General features: G+C 42.2%; 1 protein-coding gene across 3 annotated transcripts in view; it reads left to right on the top strand.

Annotated features, from left to right (window-relative positions):
* The window catches only part of POC1B (POC1 centriolar protein B), a 28,123-nt gene extending 5,290 nt beyond the window's left edge, over window positions 1-22,833 (top strand). For all 3 annotated transcript variants that reach the window (XM_083573457.1, XM_083573458.1, XM_083573459.1), the window contains 7 exons: window positions 1,396-1,511; window positions 5,152-5,285; window positions 6,630-6,698; window positions 6,974-7,126; window positions 10,208-10,288; window positions 20,508-20,753; window positions 22,570-22,833. In XM_083573457.1, the coding sequence (XP_083429583.1) occupies window positions 1,396-1,511; window positions 5,152-5,285; window positions 6,630-6,698; window positions 6,974-7,126; window positions 10,208-10,288; window positions 20,508-20,753; window positions 22,570-22,668 (898 nt within the window). In that variant the 3' untranslated portion in view covers window positions 22,669-22,833. The remainder of the gene's footprint in view (window positions 1-1,395; window positions 1,512-5,151; window positions 5,286-6,629; window positions 6,699-6,973; window positions 7,127-10,207; window positions 10,289-20,507; window positions 20,754-22,569) is intronic.
* Window positions 22,834-26,563: the final 3,730 nt, after the last annotated feature.

Below are 26,563 nucleotides of genomic sequence, written 5' to 3'. Positions count from 1 at the left end.
ACTTGAGAGGTGAATGTTTGACAGCTTGAGGAGCTCAGCCATTGGAAAGATGGCAGGGGATCAAAAGCATATGTTTCACATATTTGTGAAATTCAGGGCACCTTAAGAGGTGGGCAGAAAGGAGTGGTTAGAATCAGGGCCATTTTCCATTGGGCAAGACTAAACAGACTTTAGCCTTGTCCTTGTGGGTGGAGGTGACGTGCAGGAAATGCAATCTGTGTTTGTGCCTCTGTGATGGAGAAGAAAATCTCTGCGGCAGCAGTAGGATTTCTTAGAGGCATGCAGAGTCTACTTAGCTTAGCATGACACTCACCAGTCAGAAACTCTTGGTGACAACATGCACATGCCACCCCATAGATGGAGGGAGTCAGTAAACTCACAATGATGAGCCCAGGCTAGGCGTGCACTGTGCTTCTAACCATCAGCCCCACTGATACAGCCAGTATCAACAATTCCTCTTCTGCCACTTCCTAGGCAGGAGTTCAAATTTCCTCGAGCTCCAAAACTGTGTTTGCATGCAACCTAGTGCACAAAGAAAGAAAGGAGAGGACATTACTCCCTGAACAGGAGGCAAGCTGAGAGTGCACACAGCCATCCCGGGGTAGCATCTGAGATTCAGACTCTTTGGCCAGGCAACCAAGAGAAAGGGGTAGGAAATATGACAAAGGCAGCCACAGAAAAACACTGACAGTAGTAGGCTCCAGGGGCTCACTCAGTGGGACATGAGTTTGGGAAGCAGGAGATAGGAGTTTAAGCAGGCCAGAAAGTCAGGGAAGCAACATCCCATCACTGCTGTGAAAAGAGGGACTTTCTGGCATGCAAGTGACCCCAGCATGGCTGTCAAGAGAAAGTATTGTATCTTGGCAAGGGGTATCTAGGTTCAAATCCTGCTCAGTATCTGCTAACAACTTCATTTTATTCTTTATGGAAACTGCTTTGAGGTTTTTTTGGTTTTTTTACAATCATAATACAGTGGTACCTCGGGTTACATACGCTTCAGGTTACAGACTCCGCTAACCCAGAAATATTACCTCAGGTTAAGAACTTTGCTTCAGGATGAGAACAGAAATCGTGCTCCGGCAGCACGGCAGCAGCTGGAGACCCCATTAGCTAAAGTAGTGCTTCAGGTTAAGAACAGTTTCAGGTTAAGAACAGACCTCCAGAATGAATTAAGTTCTTAACCCGAGGTACCACTGTATAAGTACTATGAAATAAATAAATGTATCTCAGTGTGGCCTACCTCACAGGGCAATAGTGAGGGCAGACAGCATGGCTCTGAGTCCTTAGGATGTGATGGAAAACTCATTAAAAAACATGGGCCAATAAAGTAAGCCAAGTGGATGGCATTGTTCTTGTAACAAATGACAAATCGTTATTTTTAATGTTTCCTTGTAGATTTGCCAACTATGTGGATTTCAGTCCTGATGGTACGTGTATAGCTTGCGCAGGCTCCGATCACGCAGTGAAGATCTGGGACATTCGAATAAACAAATTATTGCAACAGCACCGAGGTAAAAGGTTACTAAACCTCTTCCTTTCGTAATTTCTCTAAAAGCTAGTAGAGGTCTTAGTAACTAAGAATGCCGGCTGTGTCCCAGAAAGTTTCCAGTTACAATCATATCTCTGCTGCTAACTTCACTAGCCAAGCCTTTGTCTCTTATCTTTTACTTGGGGATAATAAAGCAAGCCTATGTTACAGACTTGGCCTAAATATTTCAGAAGGAATTTAAATCTGGCATTCTGAGCATCTGAAAGCATACATTAATGCAAAACTAATATTTTAAAAGAGGACTGTTTGATAAGCATATGGCTAATATAGCAGCGTGTAATTATATAAATTGCATGAGCCATTTTAAAAGTATGTTCCCTTATGTTCCATTTATGCTGTTGCTTTGGTTTTATTTGGTGTCAACACTGTCCTTGAATCAGTATGGGCTTTTTCTTGCCCACTAAATCTTCTTGAGAAACATATTAGTTCAATCTGTAGACTGCCCAGTGTACCATTCTAGTAAATTCACATTTAGCAATGTCAAAATGCTGACACACTTTCCACTTTAGGACCATAGTAAATGACGATCCCCAAAGCATTGAGTGTGTAAATATGAAAAGATGGCAACTCTATAGCAGTGATAAACAATAGAGGACCACAATGACTGGAATTAATATCCCAGCTCTCTTCTTAAGCTCATTCTGTGGCCATGTAAAATCTGCAACCTCTCAACCCTATTTTACTTTATAGGATAACCCATTGTATGCTTCTAGTGTCAGTGGTCCCCAGATTTTTGGCTGGTCTTGGTAGCTAGCAAAAACTTGCAGAAACAACCATGCCCTTCCCCCAGCTCCCTCTGATGCTACCCTGAGCTTTAGAGAAGCACAGTCCATATGCAGGAACAATCCCACACACCCCTTCCTAACTCCAAAAGCAGGAGAAAGGTGGGGGCTTGTCTGTGATACACTGTGCTGTAACTTGGAGTGCCTCCAATGCACGGTTCAACCATAGGGAGAACTTCTCCTTCTCCTCTCCAGATTGAAGTTCAGGGGGAGGACAGGAGCTTGCCAAACATGCCACAACAGGGAGGGCTACCCAATGTGTTTTGTGAATTTGTGGATCACTCATCTTGGAGGAATGGCAAGATATAAATATAAAAATACACTCCATTTTTCTCATACGGTCCTGCATTGTAAATAAGAAAAACAAAAACAAAAATTAAAACGTGTAGCCAAGTAGTAAGTAACATGCCTTTGTAAAATTAGTTATGGTTCTGCTTATAGTTTAAAGTGGTGCATAGTCTGGATATTGCTGTTTGTTTTAGTGAAACGTTCCTTTTTGACCAACGTGTTCTTTCTGAAACTTCAGGGCTCACCCAAGCTTCCTCAATACTGCACCTAGAAAGCATGGGTCGGAGTTGTTTTCTGCTTGTCTTGCCGTTTCCCCCTAGAAAATTTGCTCTTTTGCGCTAAATCGGAGCAAACACCAGCTTGCAAAAAACCCGGTTGGTGTTTGCTCCAATTCCGTGCTAGAGATCGGAGTTTCCCAGGCAAAAGTGGCAGCACAAGCAGAAGTCTGGATGAGCCCTTAGTCTTGTTGATCAAGGCTTTAAAAGAATCCATCTGCTTTCCCTCAATAAGAACTAAATGTTCTTGCTACTTTAAGCCACAGGATGGCAGCACAGTAGTGTAGATAAAAATCACAAGTATCTTTTTCAATCCCCTAATAAAGTAGATACTTTGAGCTTGACCTAGGAGGGAAAAATAAAATCAGCTTGTGTTTCTATGCTCTGCTTTTCTTGCATTTGGTTGTTGAAGGGGTTCAGATTCTCTGTACCCAAAGACCCATCCCTAACCCTGTAATCATTCACTGTTAGTGTGTGGAGATTCATTTTTTTCAGAAGCCAAAAGCTCTTGTTTACTCATGTTATACGATGCATTTTATTGTGTACTACCTGCAGCAGAGCCAAAGCCTATAGGATTGGCTCACACAGCTGATGTCGGCTCCACCACCAGCGGATGGGTAGCAGAGCTGGAACTGTCTGGATCTCTTTTGCATAACCAGAAAGCTGAAGCCTCAGGCACTTTAAAGCACTGCAGGTCTCTTTGCAAGCTCTGTGTGGTGCTTTGAAGTCTCAACTTTGATGCTTCAAAGGTCCCAATCACCTGATGGCATTGGGATGTCAGGTGATTGACAGGTGGGTCCACAAGGCTAGATCTAATATGGATACTTCCCATGGAACCCCAAAAGTTCCTCACCTTGGTCTACAGGCTCTTTCAGTTAAAACCAGGGCAGGAAAATCCGAAAGTACAGCCATTCTCTCAGAAACCCATGTCAGATCCCTTACAGATGGTTTGAAACCCCTTGAAAATGGGTGGTTTTCCAAATCATTCATTTAACTAGCTTTCTTAAAAATTGTTTCTAGACAGCTGGTTCAGGGATTCAGCTGTAAGTTCTGGACTTTTACCCTAGAACAGTAAGCAACATTTTCCCCTCCAGATGTTGACAGACTCCAGTTCCCATCAGTCTTAGCCAGTATAGCCAGTGAACATGAATGGTGGGATTTGTGGACCAATAGCATCAGGTGAGCACCACATTGATTATCCCTGCCCTGGAGTATAGCAAGCAAGGCAGCATCTTCTTTGAAGGCCATGCCCAAGGACTAGATAACTCTGTGCCTTCTGTTCCCAGCCTACCTCTTGAATACTTTGGATGTGAGTCACAAAGCTATATTATTATTATTATTATTATTATTATTATTATTATTATTATTATTTACTGCCCTTCATCCAAGGATTGCAGGGAGGTTTACAATTTAAAAACACAAAAATGCTAAACATAGTAACAAATGAAACAATACCGCCCCCCTTCATGACACAAACAGTTTAAAAGGCCATGGGATGTTTAGGTATCCCAAGGGCCTAGGAGAAGAGGAATGCTTTTTCCTAAATATATGTAACAAAGGTGCCACGCAAGCCAGAGCATTCCACAAGAAGGGAGCCACTGTAGAAAAGGCCCTGTTCTTGTGTTGCCGACCTCTCGCAGAGGAGGCATAAGGAGAAGGGCCTCAGTTGATGATCATATGCCTCCATCTTAAGCGGCACTGTTAAGTGCATCTGTTAACAACTTTATGTGCAATTCTGCTGGGTTTTGCTCAATAGAATGAAGTAGTCCTAACCACAATGCAACACAAAGGAAAAGCAGCTGAGGGGGAACTATAGGCACAGTTTAGGGCAGGCATGGCCAAACTTGGCCCTCCAGCTGTTTTTGGGACTGGAATTCCCATCATTCCTGACCACTGGTCCTGTTAGCTAGGGATGATGGGAATTGTAGTCCCAAAACAGCTGGAGGGCCAAGTTTGGCAATGCCTGGTTTAGGGATAATAGAGTGGCTATAAGTCAGGAAGGTTTGAGGCAGGGATAGGTAGAAAATATTTTAATGATTACTGCAGAATTAAAACAAAAGGTGTTGTTCATTAGAGAATGAACTTCATTTATATTGATGAATCAGTTTTCAGCTGCACTCTTCTGAACATGTATCTGGGAGTAAGTGCCTTTCAAAACAATTCTCAGTAAGCATGCTGTGGATTGCGGTGTTAGCCAGTGCAGATATTGGCTCCTTTCTTTGCCATCAAAATCTGAATTCTTTTTTACTTAAATCAGTTCACAGAGCCGGCGTGAACTGCACGTCTTTCCATCCTTCTGGCAACTATCTCCTCACAGCTTCCAGCGACAGTACTGTTAAGATTTTGGATCTTTTAGGAGGAAGGCTCTTGTACACGCTTCATGGGCATGAGGTAGCATGTTGTTCTTTCTTCTACCTTCTTGCTTGTTTGGGCTTCTAAGGACCACCTCATACATTGCTGCTTTCTTGCAAGACATAATTGTTTCGAGCAGAATGTGGAATGTGAAAAGTGTGGCAATGTATGTGCTTGGGCTGTGAATACAACCGTTCAGAAAACACAAAATGTTCAATAGGCGTATCTCTGGCTGTTTTGCTTCACATGTTACAATAAAACTGATTTCCAACACTGAATTGAGGCTAAGAGAACTGAACTGAGTTACACAGGCCTAGTTCACACATCAAGTGAAGCCAAAGGGAAGATAAAGTTTGGTTTTATGTGAATGAATGAGCAGTGTGCTAGTGCAGGTTGCTGATTCTGCAGGCACTTCGCTTCTGCTGGGAAACAGAACCTGGGCTTAATCATTTATTAAATTTCTATCCTACTTAGTGGCCTGGATTTCACCAACCTGGTGCCCTGTAGTTTTTTTATACTACCTGCCACAGCCAGCCATGACTGCATTAGTTCACACATGACTTGAGAGATGAGCCGCTATCACAGGGATGCAGCCACCGTGCAATTTGGAGTGGTATCTGCTTAGCTTGAAACAGTCCAGAGACAGCCTAAACAGAGTTGGAGGGATAGAAAAAGTGAAGCTGGGTGTTATCAATGTGTTTATCTGAGCTTCCAATTTGTATGCAGTCTTGCTCAGTTCTGTATATCTTTTGAAACAGGCCTGGAGCTTAGAATGAAGCTCAGTAGGACTTCACAGGGGATAGGGTAATGAACATCATCCGTGTTTTATATTTTTGTTTAAAAGGGAGCAAAAGGCCATGCTAATGAATGGCTAACAATGTTACGGCCTCAATTAAACTGTATTGTAGAAGAAGAGAGGGGCTTAAATGTAATTTCTGCCTGTGACACAGGCAACATTAATCAAAAATTCCATTTTATTTATTTTTTTTTGCTTTGAGTTGACAAGTTGAGATGAGACATCAACCTCAAACATTTAAAGCTTCCCTTCAGATGTCTTCTAAAAGTCATATAGTTGTTTATCTCTTTGACATCTGATGGGAGGGTGTCCCACAGTGCGGACACAACTGCCGAGAAGGCCCTCTGCCTGGTTCTCTGTCCTTTCACTTATTTCTGTGAGGGCCAGAAGGCCCTCAGCACTAGACCTCAGTGTCCGGGCTGAACGATGGGGGCAGAGACACTCGTATACAGGAATAGGAAAGATGATGGGCAAGAAAAGGATAGGCATTATTATGGGGGGGAGGAGGAAAATATATTAAAATTATAAACAATATGAAGTCTTTTAATTTTATTTTTAATCTGGCTTCTTTTCTTCTTTTTGACTAGGGACCTGTTCTCTCTGTAGCCTTTTCAAAAGGTGGGGAAACATTTGTCTCTGGTGGTGTGGATGCACAGGTTTGTTAACGATTTTGATTTCTTAATGTGAAACATAATTTTATTAGATGCTCTAAACAATTAAGAGTTTACTGTGTTTTATTAATACTTTCTTAACAGTCTTACTGACATTATTATAATTTGAGCCCCTGCCCCTTTGTTTGCGCATCTGCGAGGTCTTGCAGTATTTTGCAGTATCTCTCCTGTGTCCTCGTGCCAAATGCAAGGACCGCAAAACCAAAAAAGTAAGTGTGAGTTAAACGTCAGTCAATATTTTTATTTATGACTTTTTACAGGTGTTGTTCTGGAAAACAAACTTTGATGCATTTGAATACAAGAAAGTTCTTAAAAATCACATGCGAAAATTACATGGGGATGAACCCCCTCACCTTCTTGATATTTACCCTCGATCACCTCATCGCCATGATGCAAAACCACAGTCTGTTGAGGTAAACATTATGGCTTCTAACATCTAACTATTTACAAGTTAACAAATAGTTGCCTGCAAGTGAGACCTGCAGCAAAATATTGCTTTCTGGAATGTCAGCCAAGCAGTCTCTCTTCCAGGCTATTCCATTCCGTTCCCTCTCAATCTACTCTTTTGCAGACCCTGAGGTTTTATATGGTCCATTTCCCCATGTTCCTAAATAAGCCCAACAAAAACTAGCTTGTTATCAAATCAGTAAAGAATTAATGTGTTCACCCGGGAACTCAAATCTGTAATCGTTTAATCAGTACCAGCACAGACCCCAATATTCATCCCTACCTTTAATGCAGAAATGTACATCAGTTCAAGTCTGGTTTTTTCCTTTTGAAAATAATTTTTATTTGGTTTTACAAACATAAAGTTATAAAAATACCAAATGAATGTCCACATTTTGAGATTTCTCTGAATCGCCTGACTCCCCACCCCCCCATTCCCTCCTTGGGTCTTAGTGTCAACATTTTCAACGTCATATAATTTCGTGATCCATGTTTTGTATCTGCCCATATTGTCCATAGCGATTGTTACGTTACAAGTGTTATTAAAATCCTGCTAATGTTTTCATCTGCTTACAGTGGCCTCCTAGATATATTACAATTTTTTTCCCATTCTTTCTTAAAGTTTTTGTCTTCTTGATTCCTGAGCTTTCTGGTCGGTTTTGCCACTTTGGTGTAGTCCACCAGCTTAGTTTGCCATTCCTCTTTGTTTGGGACTTTGTTTTCTTTCCATCTCTGGGCTAGTAGCATCCGCACAGCTGTCGTCGCATACAAACAAAGTCTTTTCTGGTCCTTTGGGATGTCAGTACCTATAATTCCTAATAAAAAAAAAGCTTCTGGTTTTTAAAATAAAAGTTATTTTAAACATTTTAAACATTTTTAAAACATTTTTTTCATTTCATTATATATCATTTCCCAGAATGCTTTTATTACTTTACACGACCATATGGTAAATGGTACCTTCTTTTTCTTTACATTTCCAGCAGGTATATGTACTTGTCTTATACGTTTTTGCTAACTCAGGTAAAGGTAAAGGTATCCCTGACCGTTAGGTCCAGTCACTGATGACTCTGGGGTTGTGCACTCATCTCACTCTAAAGGACGAGGGAGCCGGCGTTTGTCCGCAGACAGCTTCCGGGTCATGTGGCCAGCATGACCAAGCTGCTTCTGGTGAACCAGAGCAGCGCATGGAAATGCCGTTTACCTCCTGCTGGAGCGGTACCTATTTATCTACTTGCACCTTGACGTGCTTTAGAACTGCTAGGTGGGCAGGAGCTGGGACCGAGCTAACTTACTAGGAGTCAATAGATCAGTACTTATCTTTATCAACTAAATAAATATTTGTGCACAGGTGTAGACAGAGAAGGACAGAAATACATGCACACATGCAAAAAGAAGGGAACAGTGTCATACAGAGAAAGGCAGTCACCATAATTGTTGGGTTTATTAAGTATTCCCATTAATGAAAAATAACACCTTTTAATATAGCTATTCTATATTTACCAACTATAGATGGTTTATAATACTCTCAGTCATCTTCTTGATGCCGAGTGATAATGCTGATAGGCCAGGTCATGTTATCATTGTATCATCATCCAAGATTCTGTACAGTATAGGATAGCTCTATATCATTGGTAGGCAAACTAAGGCCCAGGGGCCGGATCTGGCCCAACCACCTTCTAAATCTGGCCCGCGGACCGTCCAGGAATCAGTGTGTTTTTACATGAGTAGAATGTGTGCTTTTATTTAAAATGCATCTCTGGGTTATTTGTGGGGCCCCCCCAAGGTCTGAGGGACAGTGGACTGCCCCCCCGAAAAAGTTTGATGACCCCTGCTCTATATGCTTTCTATAAAAAAATTTAAATCAATAGTTGTCATCTAAGGCAAACAGACACTAGATGGCACTAAAATTTAAGAATAGTTTGCACAGCCCAGTATGAAATATATTTTTTTCCAGAATGAATATGTTTTTAAATACTGGAAATGTCACACTGTGTCCTATAGTTTCAATCTTACCTGGGCAATAGTATGTGATGAAGGATCAGGATATGGATTAATTTTACAGCCACAGGCAAGAGATTACCATAAAAAGTTCTCTGGGCCTCAATTTCCTAAACTGTTCAGTTTCCTTCTGCCATTCTTTATTTTGCACCCACATGCACACACCAGTTTTGTAAAACTGTTTTAAATCTGGTGACTTGGAAAAGAGAGTTAAAATAGCTTTATGATCCAGAAGCTGCTAAAATTTGGAAGCTTCGGTTGGTACCAACTGCCTTAGCCCCTCTCCTGACAAGTTAAATGAAGACAGGCGCACATGGACCCTGTTTGGCAGTTATCCAGAAGCTACTGCACTAGATTCCTCTAGGCTTTGTGAGGCCTTGCTTGAAGTCCCATCCATGGAAGAAGTTGAAACAATGTCAGGATAGAATGGGGCTTTCCAGGCCGATTGCTGCACTGATAGTGAGGTGTGCATCTGCAAATAATTGTTGATGTTTAAAAATTTATGTCAGCAAGCTTTTTAAAGGCTTTGATGTGACAGAGGGATATTTTAACATCATGTCATTGATTGTGACTGATCTGTTCTTGACTGTCCCAGATATATTTTAGTGTGCTTTGTGTGATTTTAGGATGCTTTGTCATGGTGAGAGTCCTGCTGTTAGCACTCTGCATTTGTGGATAAGGCTTCCAACAGACCTTTTTTTTACTTGCCGTTTTTAAAAGCACTGGTTCATCTTAGAAGTAAGAATGTGGCTTATAACTAGTAATTGCTCAAAACACCTTGAGGAGAAATCCAGTTACCTTGGCAGAAACCAAGCCATATGGAATAAAATTGTTCTGTATGTAAATGGCTCCTACTAACTGGGATTACTAGTTGAGATTCCTACATTAAAGGGGGTCCCTTCCAACTCTTCAATTCTGTGATTTTGATACACATTTAATAGTTTGACAAGGGGAATATTATCTTGACATGTGGTTTTTGAGGGTTTCATCATGTGTCCATTTTCTGTAGATGAAACAGTCATAATATTTTCAACTCTGATTTTCAACAGATAGATCCCAGCTATGACGTCACAGATATGCAAACACTTGACCCTCCTGTCGTAGATATTACCTCACCTTCTGTTTTACTGGTAAGTTTTCCAAGGATGAATTACAAACTAAAATATAATCCAAACATTGATTCTAATACTTTTTTTTTAATCCAGAGCAATTAAAAAGCTGTACATATGTTTGGATAGGGTTGACTTCCAAATCCTGCACAGCATCTGGTGCTCACGCCTTATTTATTTAATTACAGCCAAATTACAAGGGTATCCAGCGCTACAGATTACCTTATGCCCAAAGGCTCTCCTTCTGTTTTGATGTTGCTGCTTCCTAAATACTTTGACTTCCGATGTCCATGCCTCAGCAACTATATATTTCAAACTTTGGGTGTATTATTTTCAGATTTCTTATTATGTGATTTTTGTAGACCATCACCAATAAATGCTGCATGCTAGGGTTTTTAATTCAGCCCTGTGAGACTGTTGCCAAAGATGCCAGGGCAAGAGCTGTTGGTGGCTACTCTGGTTCAGTGAACTGCAAGTACAGTGGTACCTCGGGTTACAGACGCTTCAGGTTACAGACTCCGCTAACCCAAAAATAGTACCTCGGGTTATGAACTTTACCTCAGGATGAGAACAGAAATTGCTTGGCGGCGGCGCAGCGGTAGGAGGAGGTCCCATTAGCTAAAGTGGTACCTCAGGTTAAGAACAGTTTCAGGTTAAGAACAGACCTCCAGAACTAATTAAGTTCTTAACCCGAGGTACCACTGTAAAGATCTGCTCCGCTTTTCTGGGTGAGACCTCCCCTTTGTATACTGCAGCTAGGGAGTATTTTCTTGACCAAAGGTGTCACTTTGAAAAGACAAATAATAGTTCAGTATGTGTTATAGCAACCAATAGATTTTAGAGATCTAGAATATGTGTTCTGAAATTAAGTGAACATATGCACCATTGTGTTGTTCATGAATAGTCTTTACCAAGCTCTTTGTGTGACAGGGGGATTTATTTGTCGCTGCATTAACACCTCAGTGGCTCTGTGGGATTTGGGCATGGACGCTCATTCTGTATTCCTTTCCCATAGTAGCTTCATAGGGTATTTTACTTGTGACATCCTGCCTCCATCACCAATTCTCTCCTTCACACCTTCTCATTTCCCCCATTTTTCTGGGAATCTAAGCTGTGACCATTATTCTCACAGCTGATTCTGAGGCATATATAAAATTCCTCACAGCCATCACGAACAACTGCTTCCTTCCTCTTCCTGTGGAAAAGCAACATTCTCTGAGAGCTGTACCCTGAGGAATGCAGAAACAGCGGCAGGCCTTTCACACAGGAAATTACTACTCTAGCACTCTCAGAAAGTGCTTCTGTCACTTGGACTGTCTGCCCATAATGAGCTTCCTGCTGACCTACAAGATGATTTACTACTGATCTCAATGCCTTTGCCAGTCCGTAAGCATAACCAGCGGCTAATGAAGCTGGCAATCAGCAGTTCTGTAAATCTGTAACTGCCCTGCTTTAAACTTGAATGCGGTAGGCACACATATCTTTGGCCGAGCTTGTTCAGATTCCATCAAGTATGGTTAGGAAGCAAATTGTGCCTGCTTTCCAAAGTGGAAAATATTGTTGCGAATCACGGAACCCTTTACAAACAATTTTACTTTTTTAACATTAAATGTAAACGATTTCTTTTTTAAGCATTCGATGCCTATAGCACAAATAGTTGAAAGAGGACACAGAAGGCTTCCATCAGCCATCTTGATGTGCCCCATTGAAATGAAAGGAAGTCAGAGAGAAGCAGTGCTGGATCTGAATCTGGAGCATTGCCCTTGCCCTATTTGTATAGTTAACTGTTAGGAATATTTGTAAGGCCCATTTTTCTGGGGAAATCGAAGCATGAGCCTCTCCACAACAGCCCATGCTTTTCTCTTCAGTGACAATAGTACAGTACCCTACCTAGGTAAAGGTAAAGGGACCCCTGACCATTAGGTCCAGTCGCGGAATGACTCTGGGGTTGCGGCGTTCATCTCGCTTTACTGGCCAAGGGAGCCGGCGTTTGTCTGCAGACAGCTTCCGGGTCAGAAGCATGACAAAGCTGCTTCTGGCAAACCAGAGCAGCGCATGGAAACACTGTTTACCTTCCCGCTGGAGTGGTACCTATTTATCTACTTGCACTTTGACATGCTTTCGAACTGCTAGGTTGGCAGGAGCAGGGACTGAGCAACAGGAGCTCACCCCATCGTGGGGATTCGAACCGCCAACCTTCTGATCAGCAAGCCCTAGGCTCTGTGGTTCAGACCACAGCGCCACCCGCCTCCCTACCTACCCACACATAATGGGGTGGTGGTGATAGATGGGTGGTGATAAGGAAAATGACCTTGCCATTGCAGAATAACCATGTGTATGTCTGCCTGCCTGCTCTCCTTTTTAAAATCTTAGATATATGTGCATTACACACCGCATATAAGAGTGCACAGCCTTCAGATAATTTAAAAATGAATAGGATATAGCTGAGCCAAGGATAAATGTCACACACATGATGGGGAGCGGGAGGCTCCCCCCCCACCCCCGCCCTTGCAAATTATGCCACCAAAAACACCCATCCCCTGAAACTGGGCAGAGTCAAAACAGGAATGTGTGTGTTAACTTGACCTACAAGCGTGGGCGCAGCTGGGGGTGGGAGAGGGGCAGCTGCCTCCCATCAATAAAATTCAATAAAAATACATAGCAAACAGAAGTTCTGCCGCCCCCCCACTAACAAAAGGCCTGCCCCCCTAACAAAAATCGTGGCTACGCCCATGCCTTCAAGGTGCAAAAACCTGTTGCATTCCCCCCTTGTGCATGTTCCAGCTAAAGCTGAGCACTTTAACAGAACGATTCTATGCCTGTTTTCCTCTGAAGTCAACCCATTGAAATCAGCATGGCAGTTTAAACTCTCTGGCTGGATTGTGTCCCTATGTTAAGAATGCAGCCTTGAGGAAAGACATGCAGTCTGTGTTTGGTAAATGAGAGACATGCACTTGTTTGAACAAAAGGCCAAAAGGCTCTTGGAATCTAAGAGGGCCCCCCCACACACACACTGTGGTGTTATGAAGGATGTGGGAGAGAGTGGTAAGATTCTGGGTCACAATAAAGCTAAGGCATAGAAATTCAGTGGTTCTAGAGTAGGGCCAGAATTACAATTGAAAACTGGTTCAGACAAACTGCAATCTTTTATGGTGTAGCAGGAAAGAAACCAAGCTGAGCCTGTGAATCTGGAGGTGCTGGATTCAAATCTTGCCTCTGGCTCAAAAATCACCAGGGGTTTGACAGACCTACATCAAAGCAGAAGCTCACAAAGTATTTAGCTTCTGAAGGGTGACCTTTCCCTTGCTGTCACTCTCCAGATGCCATGCATACCTGACCCTGTAGTGGACGCTCATTTCCTCAACACACTATTGTCTTCCCCAGGCCTCTGAAGAGCTATCTGCAATTTGCACATTTATGCCTTCAAAGAAACACATGTTTAAATCGCTTTTCTTAAAGAAAGCTTGTACAATCTAGAAAACATCACCTGTGATATCTCAGGCACCGAGATAGTCGGTGCTCTTCACTGTCCCTTGTCCTTCAGACTAGCAGAACTTGTTCCTTCTGAGCTTATTCCCACACATGACAACAATATGTTTGCTTTCCATCATAGAGTCGCGGTGTTTTTGTAATGTACATCTAGAGTTTTCCTTCTCCTTGTGCCTTATTGTTTGCCCATCTCCATCTTGTCCTCCCACAATTTGCAATAAGGTTAGTATTGTGGCTCCCAGTCTTACAGAGCTATTGCAAGCTTTAGCAGGATGATTAGATGCAAAACAGTGTGACCATTCAAAATCCATATCTGTGCAAAATATTATTTCAACCTACAACAAAATATTACAGCATATCATCTCTTCACCCCACAGTGGTAGTGTTCTGTTCAGAGTACAATGGTACCTTAGGTTACATACGCTTCAGGTTACAGACTCCGCTAACCCAGAAATAGTACCTTGGGTTAAGAACTTTGCTTCAGGATGAGAACAGAAATCATGCTCCGGCAGTGTGGCAGCACCAGGAGGCCCCATTAGCTAAAATGGTGCTTCAGGTTAAGAACAGTTTCAGGTTAAGAACAGACCTCCGGAATGAATTAAGTACTTAACCCCAGGTACTACTGTACCTTTTTATGAACTGTTAGGAACTTGAGCAAACAATTTAACACTCTTCACTCCACCTTTTCCTTTTTTTAAAATTTCCAAATGACACTCAACATTCCTTGCTGCTAGATTTTGGTACATATATATATATATATATTGCAGCAGACTGCAGAAAATTAGTCTGGTGAGACTGCTGGGGGGGAAGGAAGAAGCTTAAAGTTTAATATTCCTTGTGAACAAAGCCATTCTGAATACAAGCTTGCATGCGGCCATCATGGAACCATTATGCTAACAAAAGAAGGTCCAACACTCAGCTTTTGTAGCTGGAGTCAGTCCAGGTGCTGCCCTCCCAGGCCAGGTGAGGGAAAGCCTGCAAGGCAGGGAGCAGGTCTTTCAGGACTTGCAACCAAGATGGCTCACTATTAAGAGAGTGTGAAATTGCTTCCTAAGTATTCTCTGTGTTTCAAGTGGACCACAACTAATCATTTTTGTAAGGAAAGGAAATGTTCAGTCAGCATTGGTGAACTGTTTAGCTTGGAGTAGATTCCATATATATCAGTTCTGCACCATTTCAGACTGAAAATCCAGTTGACAAAGATGGTGGCATGTCCTCTTGTACATCAAAGACAAGATAGGGAAGGCAGGAAGGAGGGGTAGAGCTTGTTAAGCTGTTTTGGGAGAAGGTGCTAGAACTCCACACCAGGAAAGAGATAGGTTGCTCTGCACCTTTGCCAAAAGGCCTCACTATAAGGTCTTAACTATGGTCTGAAAAAACTTGCTGCAAATAAAACTTGGCTCATTTTTATTTTGATAGCAAATAGTGGGAATGTTTCAGCGGTTTTGAGTTATTTGTCCTTCTCATTTTAAGAGCTTCCTGCAGCAGCTGTTTGCAGGGACACTGAAAACCAGCCTTTATGACATTTCTTTACCCCTCTCTGTAGAGATCATATTGTTATTTTTGGCGCCTCTGGTCTTCACAAGAATTTTTGTAGTTTATGAAGGCACTTGTATGTTCTCCTTCCTGAAGCATTTATATTTAGAGTTGACTTCCTGTCAGGGAATTTCTCACCTTTGGGAGCCCAGAGCCTGATGATTTTAGTCTCTGGTGGTGCCCTCTTTTCCCCCCTTTTTTCTTTTTAAACTCAACCTGTTTTGCTGATAGATGAAAATTCAGCTTGCATTCTTAAATGTAAATTAAATTTAGCATATGAAAAGGTCATGGAAAACATTGGCTTAATATAAAAATGCAATGTTTTAACATTCATATCTACACAGAAGTATAATTTTATGCAAGTGATTATATGCAACCAATACCTACACATTGCTCTAATAGAGCACATTTCTTCACTGGGGTAGAAAATGCCTTGTTCTCTCCAACGTCTCATATTTGGGGCATATCTTGACACTGAAGAGGATGGGACAGGTTAATCAAGCTCACAGAACTAGTGAATATTGGCATTTCCTGTTGTGCGCATCTACAGCCCTTGCACACACCTGTAATAGGCTAGATCTTTTTTCCTGTGTTAAAAATGCTAAGCTACAACCATTGATTTATGAGCTATTCAGGAAGCTGCCTTTAAGACCATTTGCAATCTGAAGCACAACACTCATGGGGCATTCCATATTTCGCACCCCAAACCCAGATCTGTCAAACAGACCATATAGACCCACTTACTGTTCCGATCGACCATGGCTGAAAAGCAGCTGCTGTTTAATGCCATTGTAGTTGTGCTAAATATAGCACAGCTGTCAACCTCAGCAAATACCGTATTTTTCCCTCTATAACACGCAGATTTTTTCTCCTAAAAAGGAAGGGGAAATGTCTGTGCGTGTTATTGAGCGAATGTGTGGTCCCTGGAGCCAAATGGCAAAAAAAATCAGGCAAAAATCAAATCGCGCGTCTCGGAGAAGGGAAACCTGAAAAGAGGAAGTGGCTGCTTTCCTGCATTCTGCCTCAGGGTCTTACTGCCCACCCACCTCTGTTTCCTTGCTGTGTTTGCTCAAACGGAACAAAGAGCAGGGAAAGCCCCTCCCCTCCAGGCAAGCAGAGGGGAAAGCAGAGTGTCGTCTCTGTGCTCCGGTGCTGCTGAAAACATGCAGGAGGGAGAGAGAGAGAGAGAGAGAGAGAGAGAGAGAGAGAGAGAGAGAGCTGGCTGGCTTGGGTGGGTAGGTGAGGGAAAACTTTTGCCTTCCTTTCCTCCCTCCCGTTATACCCCTCTCCTGCATTCTTAGCCAGCTGCTTCTCTGCACACCCCTCTCGTGCTCCTTGTCCATTCTGTATTTTTCCTTCCTTCCCCACTTAAAATGTGGTTAAAAAGCATGGATCCACATGGATCCTCAGGATCTTTGCATTGGGTCACCCCAAATTCACCATCAGATCACATAGCATGTCCATGGCTACAGCCTGCCCCCCAAAAATCACACACGCACTGTTGCCTGGGGCTGCAATGGTGCAAAAATGTGGTTAAAAAGCATGGATCCACATGGATCCTCAGGATCTTTGCATTGGGTCACCCCAAATTCACCATCAGATCACATAGCATGTCCATGGCTACAGCCTGCCCCCCCCCCCAAATCACGCACCCACTGTTGCCTGGGGCTGCAATGGTGCAAAAACGTGGTTACAAAACATGGATCCTCAGGATCTTTGCATTGGGTCACCCCAAATTCACCATCAGAGCACATAGCATGTCCATGGCTACAGCCTGCCCCCCCCAAAATCACACACCCACTGTTGCCTGGGGCTGCAATGGTGCAAAAACGTGGTTACAAAGCATGGATCCACAGGGATTCTCAGGATTTTTGCATTGGGTCACCCCAAATTCACCATCAGATCACATGTCTGTGGCCACAGCATGAAGCACAAAAATGATACATCCACTGTTTCATTCAGAATGTTTTTTCCCTTGTTTTCCTCCTCTAAAAACGATGTGCGTGTTATGGTCAGGTGCGTGTTATCGAGCGAAAAATACGGTAAATAAATAAAACCGGCTTCCCCAACCACAGCTGCAAAGGCAGCAACTGGGGAGCTGAATTTATTTCCCTTGCATATGTTATCATATAATCAAGTCGATGAGGTTTTATTTTTATTTTTTTCTTGTTCTGAAATGACCTAGTGCCCTCCAGAAGCTTGACCATGCTAAATTAGTAATAATAACAAAGTGAGCTGTGAAAATGTTGGTTTCATTAAGGGAGCTGGTAATCCTGTTAGTCTTGCCCCTTGTGGGTTGGGGGGGGGGTCCCTGCATTGCCACAGATTTACAGCTCATTCCTAGGGCTTAAGCTGCAAGAATATATGAGGTGACTTCTACTTCTGTCTCCCTGGGAAGCTTTCCTTGAGTACTTATCCAGTCCCTGTTTTATAGAATTAGGCAGGGTACATTTGTGCCAGACTTTGAGCTTCTGTGGATTGTGAAGGTGAATAGAAGGCAGTGCACATTTTAAAAGTTGGTCATGTTCTCTCCTCCCTTTCCCCAAAGCAATACAAACTTTGCTGTGTATGACTGCTGTAATGTGCAAGGAGGACTCTCGAGTCCTCTGTTGTCCTTCGCCAAACAATCTTTGTAGTGTAAAGCTAGTAGAAACATCCTTAGGCTTGGCCTTTTCTTGAATCATAGGATCGGTCTGTCGAACAAGAAATTGAACATATTAAAATGCCTAACCTTAAGAGAGTAGTTTTTATCACTTCTTTTTTATAAATTGAAATTATTACTAACATTTTATTATTCTGTATATCCAGGCACTTTTCTGAACTCTGTATCAATCAAGGGAATATGAACTTTAATTGAAAACTCTGTGTTATACTTCAGAAACTGGCGTGTCCCATCCCTGGGTAACATTGTACAAAAGCCAGACATCAACTAAAAGCCTAACCTGCTTAGGGTGCAGCCCACCAAGTCTTGCTTCCATTGCTGATTCCAGTAGGTTTGATAGGGTTGCTGGGATGGAATACATAAAACGTATATAGTAATTGCTTTCTTTCACAGTCACATGGCGCGCACACACACACACACACACACACACAGAGTCATACCTTGGAAGTCGAATGGAATCTGTTCCGGAATTCTATTTGACTTCCAAAACATTTGAAAACCAAAGTGCAGCTTCTGAATGGCTGCAGGAAGCAGCTGCAGCCAATCAGAAGCCCGCGGAAGCCCCGTCGGATGTTCGGCTTCCAAAAGAACATTAAAAAACCGGAACACTCATTTCCAAGTTTTGATTTTTTCGGGAGCCAAAACGTTTGAGAACTAGGCTGTTTGAAAACCAAGGTATGATTGTATATGCCTTGAAGATAGAGACCTGCTGTCTCATTCTTTGTAAGCTGTCATGAATTCAGATGGCACTATAATAAAGATATGGTTGGTTTGGACACTTCAAATGTGTGAAAAAAGAAAGTAATATCAAAGGACTAGAACCAAATGGCTACAAAAGAAGTAATATGGTAGGAGTAATAATAAATGATTACAAACTGGCTATTTGTATTTATTTTGCTTGAACAAAATTCAATTCAATTATCATCATCTGGTTTTGTGATTTAATAAACTATTGGACTGTCGAGTAAAATGCATAAGTTTCCTCCCAAACAATGCAGTCAGATATACTGATATTTATTTCTATAATAGCTACTCCTTAAGCATATATCACTGTGAAGATCTAGTTCTTAATGAACTCCCATATTACGTATCTAGTCTGTTCTTAAATAAGAGGTAGAGTGTGTGTTTTTCACCTTGCATGCAACAGAGCAGTGCAAAAAAGTTCAACATCAGAAGGCAAACTGGGAGCTGGCCATCCTATTTTTAAAGTACATGCCTCACCAACGTCATGATTCATTAGAAAGCCTATCTTCAAATCCTTGTTTGTCATGAGATCATTCCTGGTATTCCACAGGAAGCTGTCAGATATGCTTTATGTGTGTGATGCCTGGCCAGAGATTAAATGCAGATGGTTTTTGAGTCGGATAACATGGCATGAACTTTCTTCAAAACACTGACTTAGTTTATTTGCAGGCAAAATTCTTACAACTGATACAGTACTTTGGAGTTAAATAGATTCTGTGAAGGATGTGCTTTTGCCTTTGAATTGTACCAGTGTTTGATGTCATTAGCTATATAGCAGATCTACATGGAAGAAATTCCTTCTTGCCTAGATTCAGAGAGAGCAGCACCTGGTCTCTTTGACTAGGCCTGCTTGTTGTATCTGTCAAATGGCAGGGACACTGACTATAACAAGCTTCGTGCAGGACTGCTGTACTGAGGTTTTTTCTACAATCAAGCCGTATATCACTTTTACAAAACAAACAAACAAATAAATAAGAACTTAGCCTTGGTTTAATGGAGAAGAGAATTTGTTTCTCTGTGATGCTTTGTGATGCTAAATACTTGGCTCTATCTTTTTAGCTTTCATCATTTAAGCTACAGAGAATTCACTTTATGTTCCTTTTATTTCCATATGTGTTTCAACATACATACAGAATGCCTCAGCCCCCCACCCCTACAACCTTATTTAAGCACAGTCCTGCTTTTATTTTATTTTGATTTGGAGTCTGTAATAACCTCAGCCTACTTTGCAGGTTCAAATGTTGCCACACTCAAGACTGGAATCTGCTGAAACTGCTTCCATGCAGGAAAAACTGCTTCGGTGCAGTAACACTTCTAACTGTGGCTGAGAACTAAAGAGCTACTTTAGGTGGCCCTGAGAGCTTGGGCTTGCCTAGTAGGCCCCTCCAACTCATAAAGAACTTGCTTTGCGGCCTTGGGAACCAACCCTCAAGGGCATGCAAAACTAGGCTTCTAATCACCGTGTGTGAGTTCAGTCTCATGGTGAGTCTTCCTGCTAGCAGTCACCAGGGAGATTTATTTTGTAAACCACTTCATGATAGTGAAAGGCTACAAGTAAAATACTTCTGGGAGCTTCCAGAACAGCAGAGAATAAAAGAAAAATGAATACGAGTTATTAAAACTGGTAAGTCCTTTTGGGGAAATGTGAGAGAGAAAAGATGTAGGCTGAGGAGGAACCTCCTCTGTTTTTTTGTGAGAACAGGTATGGCAGGGTAACAACTGCAGTACTCATCTTTGCTTCCCGAAAGGGAAAAGAGGATGCTGAATATTTTCAAGCTTACCACCCTCTGCTTTTCCTTTTAATCAAAGACAAAGCCAAGTATCCCTTTAGCTCAACCTTCCATGCAACAAGAGAGAGTGATCATGCAGCAAGATGGAATGAACAGCCAAGACATGCAGCAGCATTCAGTTTTATCCTCACCAAGAGCAACAAGTACAAGTTTGGAAGACGGAAGTAAATACATTGCGCACGCCATGGATGAGCCAGTAGGCATTTCTCCAGTTTTGACTAATGCCTTGGAACACATTGTGGAGCAGCTGGATGTTCTTACTCTTGTGAGTAAATCCCCAACACCATTGCATGTACTGGATTGCCTGCAAATAAATAATAAATCACTAGGCTTCTTGGGGCTAGTGGTGAAGCGACAAATAGCCCTGTTCCTCCTTCAGGGGCCAGCTGGGCCTTGTGTTTGGTCTAGCAGGACTCTTCCTGTCTCCTTACGCCTCTGGGCCCTCAATTCAACATTTATCTATTTTAAAGATTGACATCAGAAACTTTCTATTCAAAAACTTTCTCAGGTGGGCCTACACAAATGGTTACTCCTTCACAAGTTCATTGACCTGAGGCAGGCTACACTCGGTCTCTCTGCCTCAGCCCTTCGTCGATCATAAATGCATAATAATACTATCTACAGAGTTGTAATAATTACCAATATTATGTTTGTGAAGTAGGACTTTTGATTAGTCAGCGAAAGAAATTGCATATCATATGTCAATGCCAGTATATATGTCTTTCTGAGATATTGAAGGAAGTAGAAGCACTTTAAATTTAATAAAAGTTGCTACTCTTTATCAGATGGATATGCCACCATAATTAACATACCTGAGTTAAAATAGTGTCGAAAAAGTTTTCCTCAATAAAAAAAAATTGCTCAGCCCAACGGATAACAAATTCCTCCCCACCCCAATTAGCAAATGCCTTAGTAGATTGATCTACTGATTTAAAACAAACTGCTTTATATGTGAAGTACTTTGAGCTCCTAGAAAAAATACATCAACTGCAGAATGAAAACAATAATAGGTGAAATAGAGGATAATTGTATTAGATAAAAGTATGTTATATAAAGCAGTAGGTATAAGGTAGGAATAAAATACATCATTGTGGTAAGGGTGAGAAGTCAAAATTTTAAGAAAAACGTATTTTGAAACTTAAGTAAATTTGTAAAACTTGTGAAAAGAAAAACAATTATGACCAAGAAAAAGAAAAAAATACATTAACAAAAAAAATAATTTTTGTTATTGTTGATGTAATTAAGGTCTATCAGAGCATTACCCAATTTCTACTAGTACCCGAGAAACACAGAACGTGTCTTACATGGTGTGTTCAGATCCACAAAAACTTGCTCAACACTTCTCAGTAACACCATTCCTATCAATTTAATGTGTTCCACAATAGAGTGGAGAATATATTTGAAAGCAGATCACTGAAAAGTTGGATCTGATACAACAAAGTATTTCAGACATTTGTGATGTCCATCCAAGCCCTTTCTGAAGTCCCTTCATAACTCACAATATTTACGTGCCAAGACCTGAGGTCCCCCTGAGAAGGCGCTTCCAAGGGTACGGAGGGGTGTGTCACTCATTCTTCCCCAGCTGCAGTCTCCACATCACATGCCTTACCTGCAGCTGTTTAGGGCTACACCTGTTTGGGGGAAGGGAGAGATTTGGAAAAACCCTGGTGTGTGTGCAGAACATCTCATGCGGCCCTTTGGGTATCAGCTTTGAAAGGGGAACTCTCAACACTTTAGTTTCCAGAGTTGTAGAAGCTGGAGGCTTTATTCTCCGAATCAGTACTCTAGTCTGATACAACTGAATACACAGCACATACAGGGATGCTCTGCCAGAAAAAAATAAATTGGAGTTTAGAGTTCTTCTCCAATAGTTGGTTTTATTTTGATGCCGAGACCATGATGTGTTTAGCACGGCAAAAAAAACCCATGTATTTTTAAAGTTTCCATGAGCTACTGAAATGGTGGAATATCTGAATCAAATCTTGCAGTTCTCTGGTTTCTTTAGTGTATTAAGAGAAGTTATTTTGTAAATAAAACATTACGATCAATAACAAGCACTTGTTGCCCTGTGCTCCTAACAGACTGTCTCAATCTTGGAGCAGCGCCTGACTTTGACGGAAGATAAACTGAAAGAGTGCTTAGAGAACCAAGAGAAACTGTTACTCTCTGTCAGAGATTGAAAATAAACAATGCAAATGCATTCTCAGGAAGACAAAACAGTGACATGAAGCAAATAAAATGTGCCTCTTTGGTGTAAGTGATTTCCCTAAAAATCATTGATAACATTTTGAACATGTAATTTTGTGTGTGTGCGTTTATTAAATATATATTTGTGTTTTTCTGAATATCCAATCTGTTTTCTGATATTTGCCCATCCTTTACATGCTGAGCATAGTTCAAAACTCTGCTGATCTCCAGTATGCATGTTCTCCAGGTGCCGCCACAGTATCTGCCCCATTCGTTTCCCATGCATCATGGTGTGCGTTCTCGTTGATGTATGTAGGGCATTCCTTAACTCACGGGAAAAACAAGGTTGCATCTGGCAGCAGAAGGTGCCATATTCTATACCCAGCATTGTCAGGTAGGAAACCCTGGGAAGACACTACTAGTGAATACTGAGCTAGATGCACAAGCAGATCTGAGTTAGTATAAGACAGGGGTCAGCAAACTTTTTCAGCAGGGGGCCGGTCCACTATCCCTCAGATCTTGTGGAGGACCGGACTATATTTTGGAGGGGGGAAAATGAATGAATGCCCCACAAATAACCCAGAGATGCATTTTAATTAAAAGGACACATTCTACTCATGTAAAAACACGCCGATTCCCGGACTGTCTGCGGGCCGGATTTAGACGGCGATTGGGCCGGATCCGGCCCCTGGGCCTTAGTTTGCCTAGCTATGGTATAAGAGCAGGAACAACGTGGCATGCAAGAATGCTGCAGTGACATCATTTCTGCACCAAATCGAGTGTTTTCTCTTTCCCCTTGTCTGCCTTAAAGAGGAGCAAAATAAGACAAGACTTCATACCAGGTTGTTAGCTGGAACATTGGCCATAATTCTTGCCTCCCCAAATTTCTTTCATTCCCCTAAAGACTAAAGTATTCAAGAGGAACTGGATAAATGGTCTTTAATTCAAGGATAATTATTGCACATAGGGTCAACGGAAAAGTCCTTGGGCTGGGCGCCACCAGACTAAAAGGAGCTTGCCTGGAAAGGCTGTACAAGTTGCATGGAAATCACACTCACTGACTACAAGAAACTGAAATCTGTATCAACTTCTTAATTATTTGAAACCTTACGGGCTAGAAAAGTGCCCTTTTGTGTTCTAAAGCTGAGATTCTTTGCATATGCCCCCAGATTCTTCTTATCACACATGCACAAATTATGTATGTATTCCTTTGGGTTTGTTTGTTTGGGCCTGGAGGCATTGTAAAGAGAAGATATTGTAGAATAAGGGGTGTGTGTTGGGCTTCTGCCTGGATACACTAAAGTTCAGACCTGTGCTCAACAAAGTGCCAGTGGCTTCAATAGGAATGGTTGTCAGCAGAGAAGTGAGGGTGGTTTCATCATGACCACTTTCCTTCTGTAGCTGCATTGCCACCCATAGAAGCAGCAGCTTCTGTTTTATGGCAGAGGGCAATGGTAGTGGGAAAGCAGCAGTCTTGAAGGTTTTATAACCCCCTCACAGATTGGGATGCAACATAAAATATATAATACATAATCAAATCTGAAGAATCAAATGGCAACAATGCGTCAGCTTGCATTGCAGCACCAGGAGAGCGACAAAACTTCTCCAGTCAACTTAAGGAAATGCCTCAGTATGTCCAGTGCTATTTTTCTAGAAAAAGAGGTGCTGGAACTCACCATGAATGCCTCCCTTGTTCTCTAAGAATGGCAATCGTGCCCACCTGAGAAGTGCCGGAACTGAGTTATTGTGAGTTCCCCCTGGAAAAAAAGCCCTGTTATGTCTCTACAAGTTACTTAAAGCTCATCACTGTTGGAACCAACCAAACTGCGAGGGGAGGGCGTTCCACTGTTGGGGTGCCACTATTAAGAATATCTTCTCCTATGTCACCCCAATGGCATTGTTAGAGGGTGTCTCCAGTCCACTTGATCTCAAGGAGTAGGCTGGCATATATAGGGGAGGAGGAGGTGATGCAGCAACTGCCTTCCTGGGCCCTAAGCCATTTACGGATCAACACATGGCTTGATAGTTAACTGGCAGCAAGCAGAAGAGGCCAGGGGGGAGGAGCAGCGCTGCAGGCCTTGCCTCCAACAATAGCAGTTCTGGGGTAGTGTGGCGAGGGCAAGGCGGTAGGGACGCCCTGGCGGAGTTCATCCTACAGATGCGCCCCGCGCAACCTTGCTGCCACATTGCTCCCACACCACTCCAGTAAGCAGCAGCACTTCCAGGAGGCCAGGTCCATGGCAGCATGCCTTCCCGCCAGCTGTTCTTGGCAACCGGTGCAATTCATCAAACTGTTGTACAGTGGTACCTCGGGTTAAGTATTTAATTCGTTCCGGAGGTTCATTCTTAACCTGAAACTGTTCTTAACCTGAAGCACCACTTTAGCTAATGGGGTCTCCTGCTGCTGCCGCGCCGCCAGAGCACGATTTCTGTTCTCATCCTGAAGCAAAGTTCTTAACCCGAGGTACTATTTCTGGGTTAGCGGAGTCTGTAACCTGAAGCGTATGTAACCCGAGGTACCACTGTACCGTATTTGCCACTAGCTGCTACTCACCAGCTTTACCACAATATTCTGCGCTGGTTGCAGCTTCTGCACCAAGACCAAGGGACAGCCCCACGTGAAGCACATTGCAAAAAATCCATTTGACAATGTCCAGAAGCACCCATCGCTGCCATTTGTATGTAATGTGTAGTTCAACCCTTGCTTTCAGCCACTTAGGACGCTTATCAGTTTCCAGATGTTACCATGAAGAAGCTTCAATAAGGAGGCCATAGAAAATGGATCAGGGAGATAAATGAATCCCATAAACTCCTATCCAACTTTAAGAAATCAGAGACAATGCCAGGAGCAGCGACTGAGTCATCTTTTCATAGGGTTGTGCTTTATCTTGCAAAGCAAAGGTACCTCCAGCTAAGGTTGTTTCCCAAATCCCCTGTGTAAATCCTTTTTTCTTTGAGAAGAGATAAAGGGGGGGAAACAAAAGAGGAAAGGCTCAGGAACCACCTTGATGCTATTTAATTTCCATTGAAGCTTTTCCAACCCTTGATGGTCGAACCTGAAAGCTTTACTGTCTTTATTGCTTCACCTGTATTGAATATCAAGGTCTGTGGCAAGATAAATCATTTAGAAAGCACAGCAAAGCATGTTCGCACCAGACGGTTGTTTCTGGGAGCAATTGTGTCAGGGAAAAAGTTCCGTGAAGTTCAAAAGGTGCTAAAGCATCTGTAAGCTGGGGTTTTTTTTTAAGCAGGTAAACTCCAGTGGAGGCACATGGAGCAGGCCTGCTGCTTCATGTTCCCTTCCCTCCTCTCACATCTCTGTCAACAAAACATTAAAGCTGCCGGCCCCTTTGAGGCAGGAAACAGGACAGACTGTGGCAGGTAGTATTTCTTTCTTGATGAAAACATCTGTCACGCTTGCAGTTTTGTTTTGTTTTTTGAATAAATTTTGGGGCATATTATTATGACTAGAAGGATCATCAGGCTTGGATAGAAGTTTTGTTTTTCAAATGCAGAAATAAAATGTAATATTCCCAATTGACTGCCAAATACTAATTCAGTTGCGCCCAAGGAGTAAATTGATTGAGTGAAGCTGGATTTGCAGTTGTATACAGTGGGCAGATTTGGGGACTTTGCTGTGGAAATGCTTTAATTTGTAATTGTAATTTCTCCCCATCATTAGATCCTAATACAACAACAAGAGTTGGTTTTTAGTTGCCACCTTCTTATGAGGAGATGCTCTTGAGGTCAAGCAAATTCATCCATTGTAGAAAATTAGGTTTGTGTCCATAATCCGTTCCATCTCTATAATGCTATGGCCTAGTTCACCGCTGACCATAGCTGTGGAGGGAAAGCATTAATGCATTATCACATATATGTTGTGTGTGC

This window comes from Podarcis filfolensis (assembly GCF_964270895.1).
Source record: "Podarcis filfolensis genome assembly, chromosome: 10".
Lineage (NCBI taxonomy): Eukaryota > Metazoa > Chordata > Lepidosauria > Squamata > Lacertidae > Podarcis > Podarcis filfolensis.
The sequence above is the reverse complement of the archived record's forward strand: the minus strand, read 5'-3'. Positions and strand labels throughout refer to the sequence as shown.